At 44.8% G+C, this 27446-nt stretch overlaps 1 protein-coding gene across 1 annotated transcript in view; it reads left to right on the forward strand.

The window, feature by feature from the left end:
* Positions 1-27446, forward strand: part of SLC12A9 (solute carrier family 12 member 9) — an 843978-nt gene that overhangs the window by 551157 nt on the left and 265375 nt on the right. Inside the window, exon 6 of the mRNA XM_044076336.1 lies at positions 12817-12974. Coding sequence (XP_043932271.1) covers positions 12817-12974 — 158 coding nt within the window. The remainder of the gene's footprint in view (positions 1-12816; positions 12975-27446) is intronic.

Below are 27446 nucleotides of genomic sequence, written 5' to 3' on the forward strand. Positions count from 1 at the left end.
ATGCCATGAGATACTTCAACTATGGAACCCGCAAATGTCTCTACCTTGGATGGGTCTGGAGCCGCTGTGCAGGCACGGCTTCTGAGGGTGTATTCAGGCCTACGGACTTGCATATTAAACTGACGCCTCCTTCTTCACGTAGGCCTAAATCTCGAACCATTCCTAACGCCCAGGCCACATGCTCAGGCCTCTATGCCTAAAAAAAAGTAAGAATGGCTGAAGATTTAGTAACTCTAATCAGGGGTAGCCAACCCCCCCCCTTTCTAAGAGGCCTAGGACTGAAGTTGTTTATGAATCTTCTGACCAGGATTCAGTTTTTTCTGATTCTTCTGATGATCTGGATTTCCCTTGTCTACCTATGAGGATTCTGATGCAGAGGACTCCATTCCCTCTGCTTCCCCTTCAGAGAAGTTTTGTTTTGGGGAAACCTAGCATACTGTAAGGGAGCATTTCCACTGGGAAAGCCAGGATTTTTCTGATTCAAAAAAGGGGCTTAGGAATTTCTTACTCCTACCTCAGCATAGGCCTTTAGCTATTCCTCCTGTACTAGACATTGTTGATGATGCTTTTTGGGAATCTAATTTGGCCCCTGATTCCTTGCCTCCTGCTCCCAGAAAACCTGGCAGATACTATAGGGTCCTTGAGTCACACAAGTTCCTTTTTAAAAATCCTATTGCGGATCCAGAGACTATTTCACAGGGGCCCAAAGGCATTAAGGCTTCTACTGCTAAAAATCCTACCCCTTCTAATAGAGACTCCAGGGCGCTGGATAGATGGGGTAAGAAGGTTTACACTTCTGCAACCTTGGCCATTAGGACTTTAAACTGCCAGTTTCATATGTTAAAGTTTCAGCAACATGTTATTGGATTGCTTAAACAGAAAATGATGTTTATTCCTGACTGTGTTGAAAATAAAGAATTACAGGATTTACTGCATTCTGCTGATCAAGTTGGAAAACATACTTTGCAATGTGTTTTTGATTCATTAGAGGCCTCTTGCAGGACTGCTGTTACTGGGTCTGTGCTCAGAAGGCATGCTTGGCTAAAGGAGCAATCCTTGCCTGATCATGATAAATCTAAATTGTTGGATGTTCCCTTAAATCAGGACCGCCTGTTTGGCAACAAGGCTGAGGAAGTTCTTAAAAAGATGGAAGATAAAGCTAAATCTATGCAAACTGTTAAAGATTTCTTACAAGTTCAGCCTCCTAGATTTAGTAGGCACTGGTTCTCTAAGAATTGGTCCTTTCCAGCCCCTTCCAGGTCTTCTCAAGCCAAACCCAGACACAGCAAAAGCCCCAGGTTTCAGTCCCAGGGGACACACAGGACTAAGCAGTGGGGGGCCTCCATTTCCAAATCTGGGAGTAATAAGACTGCCTCCTACGGTAAACTGTCTCAATGACTTCCGTTTAAAATTTCCAAGCAGATATCAACTAACTGCCCCTTTGGGGGGCGGGGGGGGGGGGGATTGCTCTTCATGCAAAGAACTGTGAACTCATTACCCAGGACAAATGGGTTTTAAATATAGTGTCCCAGGAATACAGATTTCGCTTCCACACGTTGCCAACACCAAGTGGGTGGCCGGACCTACCCCCCAAATCAGTGGGCAGAGGCCCAAAAACAAATACTTTCACTCTTAAGCATGGGGGCTATTCAGCTGGTACCGGAAGAGGAAAAGGGACAAGGTTTCTACTCGAGACTTTTCCTGGTACCCAGAAAAGACAATTCATGGCATCCTATCCTGGACCTGTCTACAGTAAACACCTTTTTGGAAATTCCAAAATTCAAGATGCTGACTCTTCACCAGTTACTTCCTATACTAGGCAAAGATGTCTGGCTGGCAACACTAGATTTAAAAGAAGCAGACCTGAACATCCCAATTAGGGAATCTTGCAGAAGATACCTATGCTTCAAAGCAGGCTACATGCACTATCAGTTCTCTGCACTGCCATTTGGCTTATCTACTGCGCCCAGGGTATTCACAAAGTGCCTAGCTCCAGATGTTCATCGTGCATACAGCTGCAGTCATTACAAATGGGATATCCTGCCGTCAGGCGGGTCCTTGGTCGGCCGAATTCCAAAGTCTAGGTCCGGCGTCGGTTGTCATCGCTTCTTCCCTGACGTCAGTGCGGCAGGGGTACAAAAGAGGCAGCCGACGCCATCTTCTTCAGTCTTTCTTGCCGTGCGGTGCCCGAAGCAGAAGCAGTTTGCAAGTGCCGGTCGGCCAGCTCCTGAGATTTACAAAAATATTTCAGCCGAAGTCTTCTTGAAAGCTAAGTACCCAGTTGGGGAAACTTTTCTTGCCTCAGACCGATGTCAGACAAAGTTAATAATTGCATTTCATGTGGGAAGCAAATACCGCATAAGGATTTCCACTCTTTCTGTATACCTTGCTTAGGCCCAGACCACGATGTCTTGGCCTGCCATTTTTGTGCTAGATTCAACAAACGCACTATTAAGCATCGGGCGGAGTTTGCCCTTCACTATTTTGGTAAAAAATTTTATTATATTATGTCGTCGGATACTCAGACTCCAGTTTTGTGTAAAAGACGCAAAGATAAGGACCGACGTACGAGGTCCGCGACTTCTACTGACACCACGCTAAGGCCGACTACCGGTTCTCCGGTTCTCAGCGAGGCGCCTACGCAGCCCCTGAGTACCGATGACTCTACATTACCGGTGTCTTCAGTACCCGAGGTCGCAGGCTCCTCGGTCCCCATTCCTACTACAGATACCGACGCCACTCTTGGCGGGGAAACTCAGAGTTTAGACAGGCCTGCCATTTCTCAAGGTGTCTTCAGGCCTTCCTCCTTCTCTATTAAAGCTTTCACAAAATCTAAAGCAGCCATGAAAACCAAAAAACAGGAACCTCAGACCCCCTCTCAAGGCCCTATGCCTAAAAGACAGATGCTGAAAATGGCTGAGGATTTGATTACTCTTATCAGGGGTTCTCAACCCCCCTCGGACAAAAGGCCCAGATTAGAGGAAGACTACCCTTCCTCAGATCAAGCCTCTATTACCTCTGAACATTCTGAGGACCAGGACTATACATATTCTCCTTTTGAAGACTCTGATGCAGAGGAGTCTATTCCCTCTGCCCCCCCCCCCCCGAGGACTACTCTTTTGGGGAAACCCTACATACTTTGAGGGAACACTTTCACTGGGAAGGCCAAGATTACTCAGATTCCAAGAAAAGGCTCAGGGATTTTCTCTTGCTCCCCCAGCATAGGCCCCTGGCTATCCCTCCTGTTTTAGATATATTAGATGATGTGTACACAGAAGCCAGCCTCAACCCAGATTCTTTACCTCCAGCTCCTGTTAAACCAGACAGGTATTACCGGGTTCCTGATTCACACCAGTTCCTATACAAAAGCCATACTGCTGACCCAGAAACTATTTCACAGGGTCCCGAGGGAATTAAGGCCTCTACTGCTAAAAACCCATTACCTTCAGAGAGAGATTCCAGAGCTTTAGAAAGGTGGGGGGGAAAAGGTGTATACCTCAGCCACTTTAACCATGAGGGCATTAAACTGTCAGTTCCATATGTTAAAGTATCAACAGTTTTTGTTATCTCAGTTGAAAAGCAAAATGACACAACCAGAACAACCAGATTTAAAAGAGTTGCAGGATTTGTTGCATGGTGCAGAGCAAGTGGGTAAACATACCTTGCAGTGTGGTTTTGATGCTTTAGAGGCCTCATGTAGAGCTGCTGTTACGGGGTCTGTTACACGTAGACATGCTTGGCTCAAAGAGCAAGCCTTACCAGATCATGTCAAAGCTAAATTACTAGATGCACCTCTTCAAAAAGATGTATTGTTTGGTGTTAAAGCTGAGGAGGTACTAAAAAAAATGGAGGAAAAAGTGAAGTCAATGCAAACAGTGAAAGATTTCCTGCAGGTACAACCTCCACGTTTCAGCAGAAACTGGCCTTCAAAAAATTGGTCCTTTCCAGCCACGGACAGACCTCAAAGAGGCAGATACAGACGCCCAAGGGGTAGAGGGCAACCTCAATGATCTTTCAGAGCCAGACAGTGGCAAGCAACAACCCCAAGAGGTGGAGAAGATAGATGACAGTCATTCAGAAAGCAGACACAATGACTTCCCCCTTTACCTGCCAAGCAAAGCTTTAATGGCAGCACCTTTGGGTGGAAAACTGGCATTATTCTCAAAAAATTGGCATATTGTTACAAAAGACAAATGGATTCTGGACACTATAGACAGAGGCTACAGGTTCCACTTTCACACCCTTCCAAAAATGAGAGGCATGCCAAACCTGCCACAAAATCAAAGGGCAGAGGCACAAAAACAAATTTCAGCTCTCATGGACATGAAAGCGATTCAAGAGGTATCTACAAAAGAACAAGGTCAAGGGTTTTATTCCAGATTATTCCTGATACCAAGGAAAGACAAAGATTGGAGACCTATTTTAGACCTATCCATCCTAAACACATATTTACAGGTACCAAAATTCAAGATGCTCACATTACAGCAGCTTCTTCCCATGCTGGGCAAGGAGTCTTGGCTGGTAACATTGGACCTCAAGGAGGCATACCTGCATGTCCCTATCAGACAAGATTGCAGAATATACCTCAGATTTCTTGCAGGTTCAACCCATAATCAATTCTCTGCATTGCCCTTTGGCTTATCTACTGCGCCCAGAGTGTTTACGAAATGCCTGGCATCAGTAATTGCCTTCTGCAGACTCCAAGGAATACAAATATACCCATATCTGAACGACTGCCTGATCTCAGCGGACAGCAAGGACATACTTCTGAAACACCTGGCATTTGTAATAAAACTGTTGAACTTTCTGGGATACACAGTCAACAAAAAGAAATCAAAACTAATACCCTCTCAACAAATAATTTTCCTGGGTGCCAGCTTGAATACAACCACCCAGATGGCCTACCTCACGCCAGACAGACAAGGGCAACTGTCTCAATACTTCAGCAAACTGGCAACCTTCACCAGGCTGACTGCAAGGAAAGTCCTGCAGGCTCTGGGATTCATGGCATCTTGCATCCTTCTGATCCCATGTGCAAAGCTGCATATGAGGAAACTTCAATGGTACCTAAAAAACTTATGGTCTCAACACAGCCACAGTTTGGAAACAATTATACCACTCATTCCATGTCTTCAAAAGGAATTTTTGTGGTGGGCTCAAGCATGCCAAAGAAACATAGGTCTCCCTTTCTGCGTACCTCAAGCAACTCAAATCATCACAACAGACGCCTCGGACTATGTCTGGGGGCACACATGACAGATCAGTGCATTCAGGGAAAATGGTCCCAAAAAGAGAAGCACCTACACATCAACCAAAAGGAAATGCTAGCAGTGCAAAATGCTATTATGGCCTTCAAAGACCTACTGCATCCAGGCCAGCTAATAAGGACAGACAACACCACAGTGATGTGGTACATAAACAAACAGGGGGGAACTCATTCTTACCCCCTGTGCAGACTAGCCATGACCCTATGGAACACAGCACTGGAATTGCAAATTCAACTTCAGGCACAATTCCTGTTATGGAAGGAAAATACACTGGCAGACAGCCTAAGCAGAAACATGGCAGACCCACACGAATGGAAGTTGCATCCTCAAGTTTTCACAAAGATAACTCAGGCATGGGGACAGCCAGACATAGATCTCTTTGCTTCCCACAGAAATTACCAATTGGAAAAATTTTGTTCAAGAACCTATCATCCACAGGCCTGGAAAGTGGATGCACTCTCTTTCAATTGGGCAACGTTGACAGTCTATGCCTTTCCGCCTCTTCCTCTGCTGCCCAAAGTTCTATTAAAAGCCAGAGCAGAGAGGCCGAAAATGATTCTCATTGCTCCAGATTGGCCAAGACAACAATGGTATCCGCTTCTGAAGAGCCTGACACATTCCCCACCATGGATCCTTCCTCTAGTGCCTCTTCTGTTGTCCCAGCACAACTTCAAGACTCTTCACAGCCAGCTCAAAACCCTAAATCTAGCTGTGTGGAGAATCCCTTGATTTCCCAACAGACCTTCCTCTCCAAGGAGGTGCAGGATGTCATCTTGGAGGCCAGAAGACCTTCTACTAGAAAAGCCTACTCCGCCAAATGGAAACGATTTTGTGCCTGGAATCAGGAAAAGGGCCAGAATCCTTGGGTAATAAATTTACCTCAAATTTTACAGTACCTAGCTGAGATGTTAAACAGTGGACTTTCCTTCTCCTCCATCAAAATCCACGCTCCAGCCATTTCTGCACAATACAACACAGATCCTCCTTTATTCTCTCATCCTCTCTTAAGACAGTTCCTCAGAGGGGCAAAGAATATAAAACCCCCAAGGAAACCACCAGTCCCTGCTTGGGACCTCAACTTCATATTGGAAAAGCTGACCCTTCCTCCATTCGAGCCAGCTGCTTCAACAGAACTACAATACTTGTCATGGAAAACAGCCTTCCTTCTGGCTATCACCTCAGCACGCAGGGTTTCGGAACTACAAGCCCTCATGGCTGTGCAACCTTTCATCATTTTCCATCAGGACAGAGTTTCCTTACAAACCAACCCTACCTTTATGCCAAAGGTAGTATCCAGTGTAGCCTTGAATCAGACTATCCACTTACCTACCTTTTACCCTAACCCACAAAACAAAGGGGAAAGACTACTGCATTCCTTGGACATTCACAGACAACTTCGCTATTACTTGGACAGGACAAAGCCATTCAGGAAATCCGAGCAACTCTTTGTGTCCTATGCTACAGGTGCTCAAGGAAAGGCTATCTCCAAACAGACAATCTCAAAATGGATAGCCCACTGCATACGCTTTTGTTACTCATTTCATGGAAAAGCTGTGCCTTCAAGCATCAGATCCCACTCCACAAGGGCCACAGCTACCTCTGCAGCTTTCCTCAGGGGGGTTCCTACCAAGGACATTTTGGAAGCAGCCACTTGGAGTTAAGTGCACACTTTCTCCAAACACTATCACCTTACACTATACAGTAAATCTAGAGCAGGATTTGCCACAGCTGTCTTGCAGGGCATCCTTGCTCCTCCTAGTTTCACTTAGTGCCTGCCACCCCTACTTAGCTTTGGGATTCTTCCCATCTGTAATGACTGCAGCTGTATGCACGATGAACATAGTACAGTTTTGTACCTACCATAAATGTAGATGTTCGAGTGCTCATAGAGCTGCAGTCCAGGTTTCCCTCCCTCCATCCCCTCTTAGGACAGGCCTTATGGCAAACACCTTCTCATACATCCTATTTGGCGTATTCTTTTATGGTGTATTTGCTTGAAACTACTGTTTTTTGATTATTCTATATTGCATGATTACATAAGTTTATGTTTTGCCTTCCTTCTGGGGGCACCTGACATCTGGGGCAAGAAAAACTGAAGAAGATGGTGTCGGCTGCCTCTTTTGTACCCCTGGCGCACTGACGTCAGGGAAGAAGCAACGACAACTGACGCCAGACCTAGACTTTGGAATTTGGCCGGCAGGATAACCCATCTGTAATGACTGCAGCTGTATGAGCACTCGAACATCTGCATTTATGGTAGGTACAAAACTGTACTTTATTGCATTTTGCAGGCAAAGAAATATTCAAATATACCCATACCAGAACGATTGTATAATTCAGGCAGAAAGCCAGGACATACTTTTGAATCATCTGGCCTTTGTTCAGAGGGTTTTAACTTGTCTGGGGTACACCATAAACGAAAAGAAATCACACCTGGTACCCTGTCAACAAATTATATTCCTTCGAGCAAGCTTGAATACAACTTCCCAGATGGCTTACCTCACGCCAGAGAAACAAATTCATTTGACAACCTACTTCAAACAAGTGGCCACAAAAACCCTGCTATCTGCAAGGCAAATACTGCAAGCCTTGGAGTTCATAGCCTCCTGCATTCTTCTAATTCCGTATGCAAGACTGCATATGAGGAAACTACAGTGGTATCTAAAAAGCCTATGGTGTCAACATTCTCAGGATCTAAAAGCAATGATTCCTATCATACCTTGCCTATGCCTGGAATTCCTTTGGTGGGCAGAGGCCTGCCACCAAAACAGGGGATTACCTTTCAAACCAACCCTGCCGCCCAAACCCTAACAGACTCATCAGACTATGCATGGGGGGCTCACCTGGCAGGGAAGTGCATTCAAGGCAAATGGAACCCAAGTCAAATGCACCTGCATATCCATCAAAAAGAAATGTTAGCTGTACAGAATGCTCCGACAGCCTTCAAGGACCAAATTCTTCCAGGACAACTAATGGTAAAGACTGACAACACCACTGTTATGTGGTACATAAGCAGGGGGTTACACAGTCTTACCCCCTCTGCAGACTAGCCATGGCATTGTGGAACACAGCCTTGAACTACCAAGTGCACCTACAAGCTCAGTTCCTGCCAGGAAAATTAAATATACTGGCAGACGGACTAAGCAGAAACCTCATGGACCCTCACGAGTGGAAACTGGAACCAAGGATTTTCAACATGTCGACAAGCAAATGAGGGAGTCCAGATATAGACCTGTTTGCCTCTCCCCAGAACTACGAATTGGACAAATTTTGCACAAGGACTCCCCACAAGCAGGCCTGGAAAGTGGATGCTCTGTCCTTCAGCTGGAAAAACCTATCAGTATATGCCTTCCCCCCTCTACCTCTGCTTTCCAAAGTACTACTAAAAATCAAACCGGACTAACCAAGGATGATTTTGATTGCTCCAGACTGGCCACGCCAACACGGGTACCCCTTCCTGTGCAGTATGTCATGGTTATCCCCATGGCACCTGCCTCAGAATCCTTCCTTGTTGTCTCAGCAGGAGAACCAGATTCTGCACCCTCAGCTTCTAACACTGAACCTTGTAGCCTGGCTAATTACATAATCTCTCCTCTACCATCCCTCAGTAAACCTGTGATGGATATTATTTTAGAGGCAAGGAGGCCTAGTACTGGAAAATCTTATGCTGAAAAATGGAAAAGTTTCTGTGCCTGGAACCAATCTCAAGGGATGAGCACAGCAGCACCCATTTTATCTCAGATTTTACAATATTTAACTGAGATGCTTCACAAGGGCCTGTCTTTTTCCTCCATTAAAATCCACGCCTCAGCCATTTCAGCTCATTATAGCACAAAACCTCCCCTCTTCTCTCATCCACTGCTCAAGCAGTTCCTCAGAGGGGCCAAAAATTTGAGACCACCCAGGAGAGCTCCAACCCCTGTCTGGGACCTTAACTTTGTTTTGGAGAAACTCACTCTACCTCCTTTCAAGACAGCTGCTTCTGCAGACTTGAAATTTCTTTCTTGGAAAACAGCTTTCCTTTTAGCAATCACTTCAGCTAGAAGGGTATCTGAATTACAGGCCCTTATGGCAGTGGAGCCTTTCATCATCTTTCATGTGGACAAGGTGTCCCTCAGAACCAATCCATCCTTCATGCCCAAGGTGGTATCCAGTGTGGCTCTTAATCTGTCTATTCATTTGCCAACCTTCTTTGCCAATCCACAGAACAAAGGGGAACGGATATTGTATTCCTTAGATGTGGACAGACAATATAGATTCTACTTGGACAGGACTAAACCTCAAAGGAAATCTGAACAACTGTTGGTGGCATTTGCTGCAGGGGCAGAGGGGAAGGCTATTTCAAAGCAAACCATTTCTAAATGGATAGGCTATTGTATTAATTTCTGCTATAAGCACCATGGAAAACCTATCCCCCAGGGGATCAGACCTCACTCCACCAGGACTGCATCTACCTCTACAGCCTCTCTCAGAGGCGTCCCTACCAGGGACATCCTAGAAGCTGCTACCTGGAGTTCTGTGCATACTCTCACCAAGCATTATCATTTGCCAGTTTTCTGTAAATCCAGAGCTGGTTTTGCTACTGCAATCTTGCAAGGCCTTTATAGCTGGTCCTAATGCTATTTAAATTCCTCCTCCCAACCATAGCTTTGGGAATCTACCCAAATGTAATGACTGCAACAGTGAAACACGAAGAACATAGTACAGTTGTGTACACTTACCATAAATGCAGATGTTCGAGTGTATTCACTGTTGCAGTCCTGGTTACCCTCCATCCAGCCCCCTAACTTCTTTTGGCTATAACTCTACTTTCCTTTACTATGCTTAAAAGCTTTTTTGGTGTATTTGCTTTTTTTGTTGGAGGTATATCATTGTACTTTTATATTTAATTGCTCCCCATTAGGGGGGGGCATCTGGCATTTGGGGCAAAAAAAACTGAAGTAATGGTGTCGGCTGCATGTTTTATACCCCTGATGACCTAACGTCATGGAAGAAGGGACAGCAACCGACGCAGGACCCAAGACTTTGTTAATCAGGCCGACTGAGGGCAACCTGCAAGCAGATAACCCCAAATGTAATGACTGCAACAGTGAATACAGTCGAACATCTACATTTATGGTAAGTGTACACAACTGTACTTTTCTGGTGCAGCTTTCCTATCAGGGTCCAGCCTTGTCTAGGCTTTGTAAAATCCATGAAGTCTTCAGCTAACCTGACTATGTCCTGCGGGTAGATGTAGGAGGGAGGTTGAGGCCCAAGTGACGTAATTTGTGGGGCAAGCCAACAGCAGCCTTTTATTCTTTGTCTTGGGCCTAATCTTGAGTGTATTGTCTGAAAGGACTGGCGCAGGCCACAGGAAGACAGCCAGAACCTGCATCTTATCTGCTGTGATCTGCTCTCATGCACTAGCACAGGGGTTACCTCCCTCCCTCTGAGAGGTTCATAAGTGTACATCAGATGCCAATGCTTGCCTAGTGTTTCCAGAACCATCCAATACCATGTAGATCTCTGCCTGAGTGGACATCGACTAGGCCAAAGACATGATAGCCTCCCTAGAGAGGTCTCAGCAGTAGGAGGCTGCAAAGGTGCCTCTCCTCCTTCAGTAATCTTGAGACTGGAAGGACTTTCTGGTACACAAACACTGTTGTCAGACTCCATAACTAACTCAGGTTGTTTCTCCCTTTTGCAAGGGAGATCTGTGGGGCCAGAGGACTGCTTGGCATACAATAGTCAGTGGCACTGCCTTCCCCTTTATTTTTCTAAGTGTTTCTGCAAAGGACTTAACCCTACACTTAATGGTCCTAGAATTAAAAAAATAACACTAGGGACAATTGGGCATGTTGTGCTCCGGGCCCAGTTAAAGTCAGAGAGTGGAAGCCCTGGTTTGGGATTTGCTTTCCACACTTCAGGCAGACATTGGACTTGACCAACATCTATTAATTATAAGGATTTCTAGGGTCCATTTAACTTTACCTTCTGGGATGTTTGGTCATGATTGATATGAAGACATACCATTAAATGTTTCATGGATGCTAGGATACTTTTTAACATAATTATTCTGTATATTTCTACCACCTTTTAATATCTTCTGCTAGGTCCCACCCATTGTTGCCTTTTATCATGCTCATTTTTATGTAGAACTGTAAATGTGTATGTAAGAGTCCAGTACTTCTTGCTATTCTCTCAAGCTCTGTATTCACTTTGACATATATTTTCTATCTCCATTGCTTTTGTTACTGCTTTCCTCAGCCCTTCTAAAGCTTCCGCAGATAGCCATTTTGCCTCCTTAATCTTCTTTCTCTGTCCATACTTCTTCAAGTGCTCTGTCCACCATCCATTACATGTACTTAGTTGATCCAAATGCTATTCTTGTTTTCTTTAATTCTGAACTTCACAATGGGAAGCTGATGGTCTGATCTACGATCAACTCCAAGTCTTGTTTTTACTGATTGTGTAAAGCTGTTCCCTTTCTGACTGCGAAGCATGTAGTCAGTCTGATTTTGGCATTTACTATGTTGCGATATCCATGTGTAAATCCAATTCTTATGCTGTTGAAAGGGAATGTTAGCTAGGACCATTGCATTATTTTGGCAGAATTATATTGTTCAATGTCTATATTCATTTTGTACTCTAAGGCCACAATTGCTTGCTAGTCCACTTGTACTTTGGCTGCCAGCTTTAGCATTCCAGGCAGCCACGAGGCATGTAATATATATATTTTTTGTTATTTCACAAAGGTGCAGCATTCCTAATAAAAATGTCTCCTGTCTGGCATATGTATTTGGAGAATAAGCTTGTATTGGTGTAATTTTTTTTTGCTTCTTTCAGGACCTCACCAGTCCTCCTTTGTTCTTTCAACCCATTTATTCCAGACATTCCCAAGTGAGAAGAAAGTCCTATGGTCATGCTGGTGTTAGGTCGACATCCCCATTTGGTTTACAGGGTTATACTATTCTGCCTATGCAAGCAGTAAAATAGCAGCCTTGTCACATTGACATGACAGTACAAGTGTGTAAACTCTGATTTTGACCAGTAACGGGTACCATCTATTTATTAGATTTTCTTTCTTTTTGTCAAACTTCTCAAGCTGTTTAAGGGGAAATGTTTTCCTCTTCAGTCTTCAGCACACTTTTTCTTTCTTAAAAAGGGCAGTTTGTTGGTGCATTGGATTTCCCTTTTTATCATTTATACCAAGAGTTTGTAGTGGTTTTTCCAGAAGGCAATGTCATCTTTTAATCGCAGAGGAGCTTCTGCATACAGATCCCAGAGTCTGTTGAACTCCACCCCCAACTCCTGTTATCACCACCACTTATCCTTGTCAAGTGTCCCTGAACTTTAAACCAGCACTGTGACACCATGTGGATTTATCATAAGCAGCAAGAACAAACTTTAGTTGGTGAGTAGCACAGGGGAGTGTACTGAATGTTTGTTTATTCCATAGTAGGGTTTGTTTTTTTCATTTTTGCTTGTTTGGTAGCTGAATTGCTGGAGTTTCTCGTTTGAGAGCTACTTGACTGACAAACTCCTGATCTGTATAACTGTCTGACAGGGTGCTTCTCCAGGAGGACTACAGTTTCTTAAAGAAGATCAATGTTTGGCCACCCTTTGTAACAATCGGAATCTATTCTGCATCGCTGTCTGCTTCCATGAGCTCACTGATTGGAGCTTCACGTATTCTGCATGCTCTCGCCAAGGATGACCTTTTTGGTAAGAAAAGTTGCTAAGTGTACACTTATTGTTATTGGACCACTTTAACATAAATCATAGATTTTTGTAGTCCCTTCCTAAAGCCACAGTATTCTCTCTTACTGGACAAACCCCTTAATGCATTCCATAGATTCTTTGATGCGTTGTTACTTTTATTATCTGAGCTGGAAGACGCTCCAAGGCACTACTCTTTCAGTAAACAAGTACCCTTGCACATCCCTCTTAAATTTCCACAGTTGTAGTTATTTGTCTACTTATTTTTTTATATTATCTTTTAATGGGGTAACATGGTCCTCCATGATGGACCATAGAGCGCTAGGCATAAAGAAAATAGTTTTTCAGGAAGTAACTGCAGCACATTATTTAATTTTAAGTAATATAGTAAAAGTGGTAAGTATGTGCATGAATTTAAGCACAGCGTTAAGTCACATGTATTTAACGGTTCTTCTAGTATTGATTTTCATAGGTAGAGTTAAGTAAACTGTACATAACACTATTAAACATTTGTAGACATGTTCTACACCACCTTTTCTTTAGTGCATCACTGTGCAGATGTCCATCTTTCTGCTTGCAGTATTTCTTACACCTGTAGACCTGCCCTGATGTCCTTCAAGGATGCATCTGCAGTCATAACATATGGGTTGTCCTGCCTCAGGCATCCCTTCGGTCGGCCGGATTCCAAAGTCTGGGTCTGGCCTCTGCTGATGTCGCACTTTCCCCGACGTCAGAGCGTCTGGGGTATAAAAGCATCAGCCGACGCCATTTTCCTCAGTCTTTCTTGCCGTGCGGTGCCCGAAGCAGAAGCTGTTCGCAAGTGCCGGTCGGTCAGATCCAGAGATTTCAGCTATCGAAGACTTCGAAAAAAGCTAAGTACCCCGTTGGGGACTCTTTCTTGCCTCAGCCGATGTCAGACAAAGTAAATAATTGTTTAACATGTGGGAAACAAATACCTCATAAGGATTTCCATTCTTACTGCCTTCCTTGCTTAGGCCCAGACCACGACGTAAAGGCCTGTTTAGCCTGTGCCTCCTTCAACCGACGAACTCTTAGACGTCGGTCGGAGTTTGCAGAGGAATTTTTTGGAGCCGCATTTGCTTATAAAATGCCGTCGGAGACTCCGACTTCGCATATGGTCAAAAAACGCAGGGAAAAGGACCGACACTCGTGGCCCGCGGTTTCGGCTGAAACCACGGCTAGGCCTACCGCGAGTGTCTCGGTTTCGGCCGAAACAGAGTCCTCGGAGATTCCTTCTTCCGAAACCATACTTCCGACCGCCGAGGCCCGAGAGGCCCCGGCTGAGTCGGCTTCTGAACTACCTACCGAAGCCAGTGGTCAGGATTTGTCCGACACCATACCTTTGGACATTTCTACCACTGCACGTGGGGCTGCTAGGCCCCCAGCTTCTTTGTCCATTAAGGCCTTTTCTAGGGCTAAAGCTGCCAAACTTTCAAAAGCTTTGCCTGCCAAATCTACACCCCAGAGGCCTTCCTCTAGTTCACAGATCCTCAGCCTTGCTGAGGACCTTATCTCCTTAATTAGGAGTTCACAACCTCACCCAGACAGGGCCTCTCAACCTCCTCCAGACAAAAGGCCCAGGACTGACCCCTCTGAACCCCTCTCCTCAGATGATTCCACTGATGGATCTGAGTTGTCAGACCACCAGGAAGGGCCTTACTCACCTTATGAGGATTCAGATGCAGAGGAATCTATCCCTTCGGCCTCCCCTCCTGAGGAGTTTTCCTTTGGGGAGACTTTACACTCCATGAGAGAACACTTTCAATGGCAGGGTCAGGATTTCTCTGATTCTAGAAAAAGATTAAGGACCTTTTTGCATCTGCCTCAGCATAGGCCCTTAGCTATACCTCCTGTTCTAAATGTAATTGATGATGTGTACAATGATGTCAGTACAGCCCCTGATGCTCTTCCTCCGGCCCCTGCCAAACCTGACAGATATTACATGGTCCCGGATTCTCATTTCCATCTGTATAAAGCCCATTCTGCAGACCCAGAAACTATTTCTCAGGGCCCTAAAGGGGTTGCAGCCGCTACTGCCAAAAATACCCTACCCTCTGATAGAGAGTCTAGAGCTTTAGAGAGATGGGGTAAGAAGGTGTATACATCTGCAACTCTTTCTGTCAGGGCATTAAACTGTCAGTTCCATATGATACAGTACCAAGAGTATTTGTTAGATGAACTGAATAAGAAACTTTCTTCTCCTGAACCCCTAGACCGTAAATCCCTTCAGGATTTGGTACATAACTCTCAACAGGTTAGTAATCATTTCTTAAAATGTGGCTATGATGCACTGGAGGCTTCATTTAGATCAGCTATGACTGGGGCAGTTATTCTTAGGCATGCCTGGCTGAAGGAGCAATATTTGCTAGACCATGTCAAAGCTAAACTCCTCGATGCTCCAATGGAGAAACAAAATTTATCTGGCTCCCCTGCTCAGGAGATTCTAAAAAAGGTTGAAGAAAAAGCAAAATCTCTGCAAACAGTTAAAGATTTCCTGCAAGTTCAACCACCAAGATTCAGCAGAAACTGGCCTACAAAGAATTGGTCCTTTCCAGACTCGGATAGAGCCCAGAGAGGCAGGAACAGGCGCCCTAGAGACAGAGGTCAATCGAAGGGCTCCTACAGAGGCCTTCAGTGGCAGCCTGCCAACCAGAGGAGTAGTGCAATAGCTACAACAACAACCACTACTACAGGACAGACTCAATGACTTGACTCTGATTCCGCCTACCAGGGATCAACTGGGAGCACCCTTGGGCGGAAAGCTGGCTTTATTCTCAAAAAACTGGCATTATATTACAAAGGATACATGGGCATTGCAAATAATAGACAAAAGATACAGGTTTCACTTCCACACTTTGCCAAAAAGAAGCGGAATGCCAAACCTTCCACCAAATCAGAAGGCAGAGGCTTTAAAACAAATCAGCAATTTACTTCAGATGAAAGCTATAGAAAAGGTACCATGCTCAGAACAAGGCCAAGGATTTTACTCCAGATTATTCCTTGTACCAAGAAAAGAAAATCAATGGAGGCCTATTCTCGACCTGTCCGCTCTCAACACTTATCTCATTGTGCCAAAATTCAAAATGCTGACCCTACAGCAACTTCTTCCCATGTTGGGCAAGGAGTCTTGGCTGGTGACTCTAGATCTCAAGGAGGCATACCTGCACGTCCCTATCCGACCAAGTTGCAGAAGACACCTCCGATTTCTTGCAGGATCAGAGCATTATCAATTCTCAGCATTGCCCTTTGGCTTATCTACTGCGCCCAGAGTATTCACGAAATGCCTGGCATCAGTAGTTGCATATTGCAGACTTCAGGGAATTCAAATTTATCCATACCTGGACGACTGCCTGATACAAGCGGACAACAAGAAGAAATTGTTGACTTGGCCTATGCCATACACCTGTTACAGGCCGTGGGATACACAGTCAACATCCAAAAGTCAAGACTAGTACCATCCCAAAGGATCACCTTTTTGGGTGCAGATCTGGACACAAACACCCAAATGGCCTTTCTCACAGAAGAAAAGCGAAAACAACTTCCAGATTACTTCATGATTTTGACAAGACAAACTCAGCTTACTGCAAGGAAAATCCTGCAGGCTCTGGGTTACATGGCATCCTGCATAATTCTAATCCCACATGCCAGGCTACATATGAGGAAATTGCAATGGTACCTAAGGAGTGTATGGTCTCAACACAGTCACAGTTTAGAAAGCATGATACCAATCATTCCATGCCTTCAAAAGGAATTCCTGTGGTGGGCTCAGGCCTGCCAGTCCAACAGAGGGTTGCCTTTCAACAAACCAAAAACAAGGCAAACCATCACCACAGATGCCTCGGACCAAGGATGGGGAGCACACATGGAGGACAAATGCATCCAAGGCCTATGGCCTCAAGGACAGCTAAGCATGCACATAAACCAAAAGGAAATCCTGGCAGTGAGGCATGCAATCGAGGCATTCAAACCCTTCCTCCAACAAGGACATCTGTTAATAAGAACAGACAACACCACGGTCATGTGGTACATAAACAAACAGGGGGGCACACATTCTTACCCGCTATGCCAGATGGCTATGAATCTGTGGGATCTATGCCTGAATCTCAATATCCAACTACAGGCCCAATTCGTGCCAGGGAAAGAAAATGCACTGGCGGACAGCCTAAGCAGAACTACTACGGATGCACACGAATGGATGCTGCACCCAGACATCTTCAAGCTCATAACAAAGACATGGGGAATGCTGGAGATAGATCTGTTCGCCTCCCCACTCAACCATCAACTGAAGACATTCTGCTCAAGGACATACCACCCACAAGCTTGGAGGGTGGACTCTCTCTCTTTCAGCTGGAAAGCCCTAACAGTATATGCCTTCCCACCTCTCCCATTGATGCACAAGGTTCTACTGAAAATCAGGGAGGAACAGCCAAAAGTGATACTGATAGCTCCGGACTGGCCAAGGCAACACTGGTATCCACTATTGAGAAGCATGTCTCAGGCAAAATCATGGCCTCTTCCCCCTATGGCCTCTTCTTCTAATGCAGAACAATTTCAAGACCCTGCATCCCAACTTGAAAACATTGCAGCTAACTGCCTGGAAAATTCCTTAAATCCCAATCAAACTGTTTTATCTCAGAGGGTGAAGGACATTATCCTGGAGGCTCGCAGGCCTTCCACAAGGAAGACATACTCAGCTAAATGGAAGAGATTTCTCATTTGGAGCACATCAAAGGGCACAGATGTCACAGTGGCAAACCTAGCACATATCCTAGAATATTTAGCAGAATTGTTCCACAAAGGCCTGTCCTATTCTTCCATTAAGATTCATGCTTCAGCAATTTCTGCAGAATACAATGTGGATCCACCTATCTTCTCACACCCTCTCCTCAGACAATTTCTAAGAGGGATCAAAAATGTTAAACCTCCAATAAGACCCCCTCTACCTGCCTGGGATCTCAACTTTGTGCTGGAAAAACTGACACTACCTCCTTTTGAACCAGCAGCATCAGCGGATCTGCAGTTTCTATCTTGGAAAACTGCATTCCTTCTGGCAATCACTTCAGCAAGAAGAGTATCTGAGTTACAAGCATTAATGGCAGTGCAGCCTTTTCTTATTTTCCACCAGGACAGAATGTCACTAAGAACCAATCCTACTTTTATGCCAAAAGTGGTATCTAGGGTATCCTTGAACCAAGCTATTCACTTGCCTACGTTCTTCCCAAATCCACAGAATAAAGGGGAAAAACTTTTGCACACCCTGGATATACACAGACAACTACGCTACTACTTGGACAGAACAAAAACTAGCAGAAAATCTGTCCAACTGTTTGTAGCATATGCAACTGGGGTGCAAGGAAGAGCAATTTCCAAACAGACAATATCAAAATGGATAGGAAATTGCATTCGCTTGTTACTCCTTTCATGGAAAGACAGTTCCTGAAAATATCAGGCCTCACTCCACAAGGGCCACGGCCACCACTACAGCCTTCCTACGGGGTGGCTACCAAGGACATTTTAGAAGCTGCTACTTGGACCTCCGTGCATACATTTGCCAAGCATTACAATCTACCTTTATACTCTAGATCCAGAGCAGGGTTTGCAACTGCAGTCCTGCAGGGGATCTTAACTACACCATCCTTTTCTTAGTACCTCCACCCCCAGATTGGCTATGGTATTCTACCCATATGTTATGACTGCAGATGCATCCTTGAAGGACATAGTACAGTTTTGTACCTACCATAAATGTAGATGTCCGATAGGTATGCATCTGCAGTCAGGATTACCCTCCCTCCTTCCCCTCTGTGGTATTCCTAGGGGGAATCTATTATGGTGTATTTGTTTGTTTATTCATGTATATAATTTGCAAATGTTTGGAACTTTTCAGCATTTATCCAAATTTAGCCTTCCTAGAGGGCACCTGGCATCTGGGGCAAGAAAAACTGAGGAAAATGGCGTCAGCTGATGCTTTTATACCCTAGACGCTCTGACGTCGGGGAAAGTGCGACATCAGCCGAGGCCAGACCCAGACTTTGGAATCCGGCCGACCGAAGGGCTGCCTGAGGCAGGACAACCCATATGTTATGACTGCAGATGCATACCTCTCGGACATCTACATTTATGGTAGGTACAAAAAGTACAGTTTTGTACCTACCATAAATGTAGATGTCCGATAGGTATGCATCTGCAGTCCTAACATATGGGTTGTCCTGCCTCAGGCAGCCCTTCGGTCGGCCGGATTCCAAAGTCTGGGTCTGGCCTCGGCTGATGTCGCTCTTCACCCGACGTCATAGCTGCTGTGGTATAAAGGCATCAGCCGACACCATTTTCCTCAGTGTTTCTTGCCCCAGATGCCAGGTGCCCTCTAGGAAGGCTAAATTTGGATAAATGCAAATAATTGCAAACAGTAGAGAGCAAAATTATATATATATATATATATATATATACATATATATATATATATATATATATATATATATATATATATATATATATATATATATATATATATATATATATATATACAAAACAAATGCACCATAATAATTTCCCCAGCTAGCTAAAAGAGGGATAGATACCCTAGGAATACCACAGAGGGAAGGAGGGTGTAATCCTGACTGCAGATGCATACCTGTCAGACATCTACATTTATGGTAGGTACAAAACTGTACTATGTCCTTCAAGGATGCATCTGCAGTCCTAACATATGGGCAGAATACATAGCCAAACTGGGGGAGGAGGCACTAAGATAAAGATGGTGTAGTCAAGATCCCTTGCAACACAGCAGTTGCAAAACCTGCTCGGGATCTGGAGTATAAAGGAAGGTTATAATGCTTGGCAAATGTATGCACGGAGCTCCAAGTAGCAGCTTCTAAAATGTCTTTGGTAGCCACTCGTAGGAAAGCTGTAGTGGTGGCTGTAGCTCTTGTGGAATGAGGTCTGATATTTTCAGGAGTTATCTTTCCATGAAAAGAGTAGCAAAATCGGATGCAATTTCCTATCCATTTTGAGATTGTCTGTTTTGAAATTGCTTTTCCTTGCATTCCTGTTGCATATGCTACCAGAAGTTGGTCAGTTTTTCTGTTGGTCTTAGTTCTGTCCAGATAGTAGCATAATTGTCTGTGCACATCCAAGGTATGTAGCAGTCTTTCCCCCCTGGTCTGTGGGTTGGGGAAGAATGTAGGCAAATGAATCGCTTGGTTCAATGATACTCTGGAGACCACTTTTGGCATAAAGGTAGGGTTGGTTCTCAGAGACACTCTATCCTGATGGAAGATAAGGAAGGGCTGTACTGCCATTAATGCCTGTAATTCAGATACCCTTCTTGCTGAAGTGATTGTTAGCAGGAAAGCAGTTTTCCAAGACAAGAACTGTAAATCTGCTGTTGCTGCTGGTTCAAAAGGGGGAAGTGTTAACTTTTCCAGCACAAAGTTGAGATCCCATGTAGGTAGAGGTGGTTTCCTTGGAGGCTTTACATTTTTGATTCCTCTCAAGAACTGTCTGAGTAGAGGATGAGAGAAGACAGGAGGATCCATGTTGTATTCTGCTGAGATTGCTGATGCATGAATCTTAATGGAGGAGTATGACAGGCCATTGTGGAACAGTTCTGCTAGATATTCCAGGATGTGTGCTATGTTTGCCAATGAGACATTTTCTCCCTTTGCTGCACTCCAAATGAGGTATCTTTTCCATTTGGCTGAATAAGTTTTCCTTGTGGAGGGTCTGCGAGCCTCCAGGATAATGTCCTTAACCCTCTGAGATAAATCCAGGTTATTTTGTTTTATGCAATATTCCAAGCAGCTAGCTGCAGTGTTTTCAAGTTTGGATGTAGGATCTTGTAGTTGTTCTGTGTTAGAAGTAAGGGACATAGAGGTAGAGGCCATGCGTGTCCGAGACATGCTTCTCAGTAGCGGGTACCAATGTTGCCTCGGCCAGTCTGGAGCTATCAGGATTACCCTTGGCTGATCCTCTTTGATCTTCAGTAGGACTTTGTACATCAAAGGAAGAGGTGGGAATGCATATGCTGTCAGGTTTTTCCAGTTGAAGGAAAGGGAGTCCACCCTCCAAGCAAGTGGGTGGTATGCTCTTGTGCAGAATTTCTTCAATTGGTGGTTGTGTGGGGAGGCGAATAGGTCTATCTCTGGTAGTCCCCATTTCTTTGTTATGGTTTTGAAGATATCTGGATGCAGCATCCATTCATGAGCATCCGTGGTAGATGTCCTTCATGGATGCATCTGCAGTCATAACAACTGGGTTGTCCTGTCGTCAGGCAGCCCTTCAGTCGGCCGGATTCCAAAACTTCACCCGACGTCATCTCTGTTGGTCTTGGTATAAAGGCATCAGCCGACGCCATTTTCCTCAGTCTTTCTTGGGCGGCCGAAGAAGAAGCTGTGTTCGCAAAGCCCGGTCGGTCGGATCCAGAGATTACTTACTCTTTCTTGCCTCAGCCGATGTCAGAAAAAGTTAATAATTGTTTAACCTGTGGGAAACAAATACCTCATAAAGATTTCCACTCTTATTGTCTGCCTTGTTTAGGCCCAGCCACGACGTAGCAGCCTGTTCCCTGTGGCTTCATTTCAACCGACGAACGCTTAGGCCGGGTCGGAGTTTGCTGAACAGTTTTCGGTTCTGATTTTGCGTATATTATGCCGCCGGATCCTCCGACTACCCAAACTGCAAACCATGGTTAAAAGCAAACGCGGTGTCTGGTTTCGGCGAAACGAGAAAACTGATCAAAGTACAGCTGAATCTATCACTACCACTGAGGCCCCTGCTACTTCTCTTGAATCGGCCTCAGAAATTTTATCCACTACGGTGGTTGCCACTGACTTATCAGACACCATTCCTTGGATGTCTAGCAGCCATGTCCATTAAGGCCTTTGCCAGGGCTAAAGCAGCCAAAACTACTAAAACAGTGCCTGTTAAACCCCTACAACCAGGCCCTCTTCTAGTTCACAAATGCTTACTTTGGCAGAAGATTTAATTTCATTAATTAGGGATCTCAGTCTCACCCAGACAGGGCCTCTCAGCCCCAGAGAAGAGACGAGCCTGTGTCCTCTGATGATTCTGCCGATGAATCAGACATAACAGACCAGCCAGAGGCTCCTTTCTCCAATTTTGAAGACTCAGATGCTGAAGAATCCATTCCAGCTGCTTCCCACCAGAAGAATTCTCCTTGGGGAAACCTTACATGCCATGCGAGAGCAGTTCCAATGGCAGCAGCAGGATTTCTCAGACTCCAGAAAAGACTTAGGACCTTTCTGCACCTTCCACAGCACAGGCCCTTAGCTATACCTCCTGTTCTCTCTGTGGTGGATGATGCCTTCAATGATGTCTGCTCTGCACCAGATTCTTTACCTCCAGCCCCTGCCAAACCAGACAGATTTTACAGGGTACCAGACACTCATCACCACCTTTACAAGGTCCCACTTGCAGACCCCGAAACTATATCCCAGGGTCCCAGGGCAGTAGCCGCGACCACAGCTAAAAACCCTATTCCTTCTGAAAGGGAAGCCAGGTCATTAGACAGATGGGGCAAAAAGGTCTACACCTCAGCTACTCTCTCAGCTAGAGCTTTAAACTGTCAGTTTCACATGATACAATACCAAGAGTTTATGCTTGATCAGTTACCAAAAAAACTATCCTCTGATGAATCTATTGATAAGAAATATGTATTAGAAATGGTAAATAACATACAACAGGTTAGTAACCATTCCTTAAAATGTGGCTATGATGCACTGGAGGCTTCATTTAGATCAGCCATGACTGGCACAGTGATAAGAAGGCATGCATGGCTAAAGGAACAAGCTTTACCGGATCATGTTAAAGCTAAGTTATTAGATGCTCCTATGGATAAGACCAGCTTGTTTGGTACACCTGCCCAGCAGGTAATGAAGAAAATGGAAGAAAAGGCAAAATCTGTTCAAACGGTTAAAGATTTCTTGCAGGTTCAACCCCAAGGTTTAGCAGGAACTGGCCTGCCAAAATTGGTCCTTTCCTGACTCCACAAGATCCCAAAGGGGCAGGAATAGACGTTCCAGAGGCAGAAACCAATCCAGAGGAGGTGCCTACAGAGGACGACAGTGGCAAGGTAACAACAGAGGCACAGACACAACCACTGCCACTACAACAACACAACCACAGTGACTTAACTCTAAATCCGCCTACAGGGAACAAATAGCAGCTCCATTAGGCGGCAAATTAACCTTATTTTCAAAGAACTGGCACTATATCACAAAAGACAAGTGGATTTTACAAACCATAGATCAAGGTTACGGTTCCACTTCCACACTTTACCAGTCAAAGAGGAATGCCAAATCTACCTCCAAATCAAGAAACAGAGGCTCTACAACAGATAATGCAGTTAGCAAACATGAGAGCTGTGAAAGAGTGCCAACAACAGAACAAGGAAAGGGATTCTACTCCAGACTATTCCTAGTTCCAAGAAAGGAAAAAGTTGGAGACCTATTCTCGACCTGTCCACCTTAAATACATACATCATTGTCCCAAAATTCAAAATGCTGACCCTACAGCAAATGCTGGGCAAGTGTTGGCTGGTAACTCTAGATCTCAAGGAGGCATACCTGCACGTCCCCATTCGACCAATCTGCAGAAGATACCTCAGATTTCTTGCAGGATCAGAGCATTATCAATTCTCAGCATTGCCCTTTGGCTTATCTACTCGCCCAGAGTATTCACAAAATGCCTGGCATCAGTAACTGCAGACAATTCAAATTTACCCATACCTGGACGACTGCCTGCTACAAGGGGACAACAAAAGCAAGCTGACAACAGATTTACAAAGGGTCATTTACTTGCTACAAGCACTGGGATACACAGTCAATTTACAAAAATCAAGGCTGATACCATCCCAAACAAGGACATTCTTGGGCGGAATTGGACACAGTCAAACAAATGGCATTCCTTACTGCACGAAAACAAATGAACTCCCTCTTTACTTCTTGGCACTAACAAAACAGAACAAGTTAACAGCAAGAAAAGTACTGCAGGCCTTGGGCTTCATGGCATCATGCATAATCTTGGTCCCACTTGCCAGACTACATATGAGAAAACTACAGTGGTACCTAAAGAATTTATGGTCCCAACACAGACACAGCCTAGAAACAGAAATTCCACTAATTCCATGCTTAAAACAGGAGTTCCTATGGTGGGCTCAAGCATGCCAGTCAAACCCAGGGCCCTTTTCGCAGATGTCAAGCAAGCCAGACCATCACAACAGACGCTTCAGACCTAGGATGGGGGCCCACATGCTGGACAAATGCGTGCAAGGATTGTGGGATCAACTTCACATCAACCTAAAAGAAATGCTGGCAGTAAAACTGGCAATCCAAAAGTTCAGACCATTTCTCAAAGAGGGCCAGTTGATGATAAGGACAGACAACACCACAGTCATGTGGTACATCAACAAACAGGGAGGCACTCATTCATACCCCTATGCAGAATGACTTTGGAGCTGTGGAACCTGGCTCTCAGCTACAACATCCAGTTACAGGCAATATTTGTACCGGGAAAAGAAAATACTCTAGCAGACATATTAAGCAGAACCACATCGGATGCCCACGAATGGATGCTACACCCGGACATCTTCAAGACCATCTCAAAGAAATGGGGAATGCCTCAGATAGATCTATTCGCTTCCCCTCTCAATCACCAGCTCAAAAAATTCTGCACAAGGACATATTCCACCCACTAGCATGGAAAGTGGATTCGCTCTCCTTCAGCTGGAAAGGCCTAACAGCATATGCATTCCCACCTCTTCCCTTGATACACAAGGTATTACTAAAAATCAAGGAAGAACGTCCAAGGATAATCCTGATAGCTCCAAACTGGCCAAGACAACACTGGTACCCACTGCTGAGGAGCATGTCTCGGGACAATATGGCCAATACCCTGATGCCTTTGATGTTAACTCAGAACAACTACAGCATCATGCATCCAAACCTAAAAGCGTTGCAACTGACTGCATGGAACATCACATAGCAGCAGCTAATCCAGAACTTTCCCAAAGAGTTAAAGACATTATTCTTGAAGCCCGCAGACCTTCAACAAGAAGGAACTATGCAGGAAAATGGAAAAGGTTTGTCATTTGGAGTACTGAAAGAGGAAAAGATGTGTCAAACATAGATATGCCTAACATTCTGGAGTATCTGGCCGAACTTCTACATTCAGGCCTGTCCTACTCCTCCATCAAGATACATGCATCAGCTATATCAGCAGAATACAGCTTTGATCCACCTGTTCCTTCACACCCTTTACTCAGGCAGTTCCTCAGAGGAATCAAGAATGTAAAACCTCCAAGGAAACCACCATTGCCAGCTTGGGACTTGAACTTTGTGCTAGAAAAGTTGACACTATCACCCTTTGAACCAGCAGCAACAGCAGACCTACAGCATCTATCGGAAAAACGCCTTCCTACTGGCAATAACCTCAGCCAGGAGGTTCTGAACTTCAGGCCCTAATGGCAGTACAACCCTTCCTAATCTTCCACCAAGATAGAGTGTCCATGAGGACTAATCCTACATTTATGCCTAAGGTGGTATCCAGAGTGTCTTTAAACCAGGCAATCCACCTACCTACCTTCTTTCCCAACCCACAAAACAGAGGGAAAGAATACTGCATACCTTGGATGGCTACTACTTGGACAGAACAAAAGTAGCAGAAAACTGACCAGCTTTTTGTAGCCTATGCAACAGGAAGGGAAGGAAAAGCTATTTCCAAACAGACAATCTCCAAATGGATAGGAAATTGCATACGATTCTGTTACTCCTTCCATGGAAAACCAATTCCACAGAACATAAGACCTCATTCTACAAGGGCAACAGCCACTACCACAGCCTTCTTACGAGCAAATCAAGACATTATTGAGGCGGCTACTTGGACCTCCGTGCATACATTTGCCAAGCATTATAATTTGCCTCTATATTCCAGATCCCGAGCAGGGTTTGCCACTGCTGTACTGCAAGGGATCCTTAACACACCATAATCTAGTTTTTCCTCCTCCCCTAGTTGGCTATGGTATTCTACCCAGTTGTTATGACTGCAGATGCATCCATGAAGGACATAGTACAGTTTTGCACCTACCATAAATGTAGATGTCCGAACTGGATAGCATCTGCAGTCAGATTACCCCTCCCTCCTTCCCTCTGTGGTACTCCTAGGGTGTTTACCCTCCTAATAGCTAGCTGGTGGGGGAGTCTTTTATGGTGTATTTGTTTGTATATATGTACATACATGCTAATTTTTGTTTACCTCTATCTTTTTGGAAACATTGGCATTTATCCAAATTTTAGCCTTCAAGAGGGCTACTGGCATCTGGGGCAAGAAACACTGAGGAAAATGGCGTCGGGTGGTGCCTTTATATGCAAGACCAACAGAATGGCGTTGGGTGAAAAGTGACACATCAGAAAGCCGGACCCGGACTTTGGAATCCGGCCGACTGAAGGGCTGCCTGACGACAGGACAACCCAGTTGTTATGACTGCAGATGCTATCCAGTTCGGACATCTACATTTATGGTAGGTACAAAACTGTACTTTCTGCTTAAGGTGTCTGCTAGTGAATTTTCTTTTCCTGGTACAAATCTGGCCTGAAGTTGAATGTTGAGATTCAGGGCCACATTCCACAAGTCCATTGCCATCCGGCATAGAGGATATGAGTGTGTACCTCCCTGTTTGTTGATGTACCACATGACTGTGGTATTGTCTGTCCTTATCAGCAGGTGACCTTGTTGAAGGAATGGTCGGAATGCCTGGATTGCATGTTTCACTGCCAGCATCTCCTTTACATTTATGTGCAGATTCAGCTGGTCTTGGGTCCATAGGCCTTGTATGCACTTGTCCACCATGTGTGCCCCTCAGCCTAGGTCTGAGGCGTCCGTGGTGATGGTCTGGATTGGATGAGGTTTGTGGAAAGGCAGTCTTCTGTTCAACTGACAGGCCTGAGCCCACCACTGGAATTCTTGCTTCAGGCATGGAATTATTGGAATCTGGGCTTCTAGACTGTGCTTGTGTTGAGACCATACATTCCTTAGGTACCATTGCAACTTTCTCATATGCAGCCTGGCATGCGGAATCAATATTATGCAGGATGCCATGTAACCTAGGGCTTGCAGGACTTTCCTTGCAGTAAGCTGAGTTTGTGTTGTTAATGTCATGAAATATACTGGTAGTTGCTTTTGTTTTTCTTCTGTGAGAAAAGCCATCTGAGTTGATGTATCCAGTTCTGCACCCAAGAATGTTATCCTTTGGGAAGGTACTAGTCTTGATTTTTGCATGTTGACTGTGTATCCCAAGGCTTGCAACAGTTGTATGACCTTTTCCAAATCTTTTCTTAATTTTGCCTTGTTGTCCGCTTGTATTAGGCAGTCGTCCAGGTATGGGTAAATTTGAATTCCCTGAAGCCTGCAATGAGCAGTTACTGATGCCAGGCATTTCGTGAATAC

Source organism: Protopterus annectens, chromosome 7.part0 (assembly GCF_019279795.1).
Source record: "Protopterus annectens isolate FY-2018-M chromosome 7.part0, PAN1.0, whole genome shotgun sequence".
NCBI lineage: Eukaryota > Metazoa > Chordata > Ceratodontiformes > Protopteridae > Protopterus > Protopterus annectens.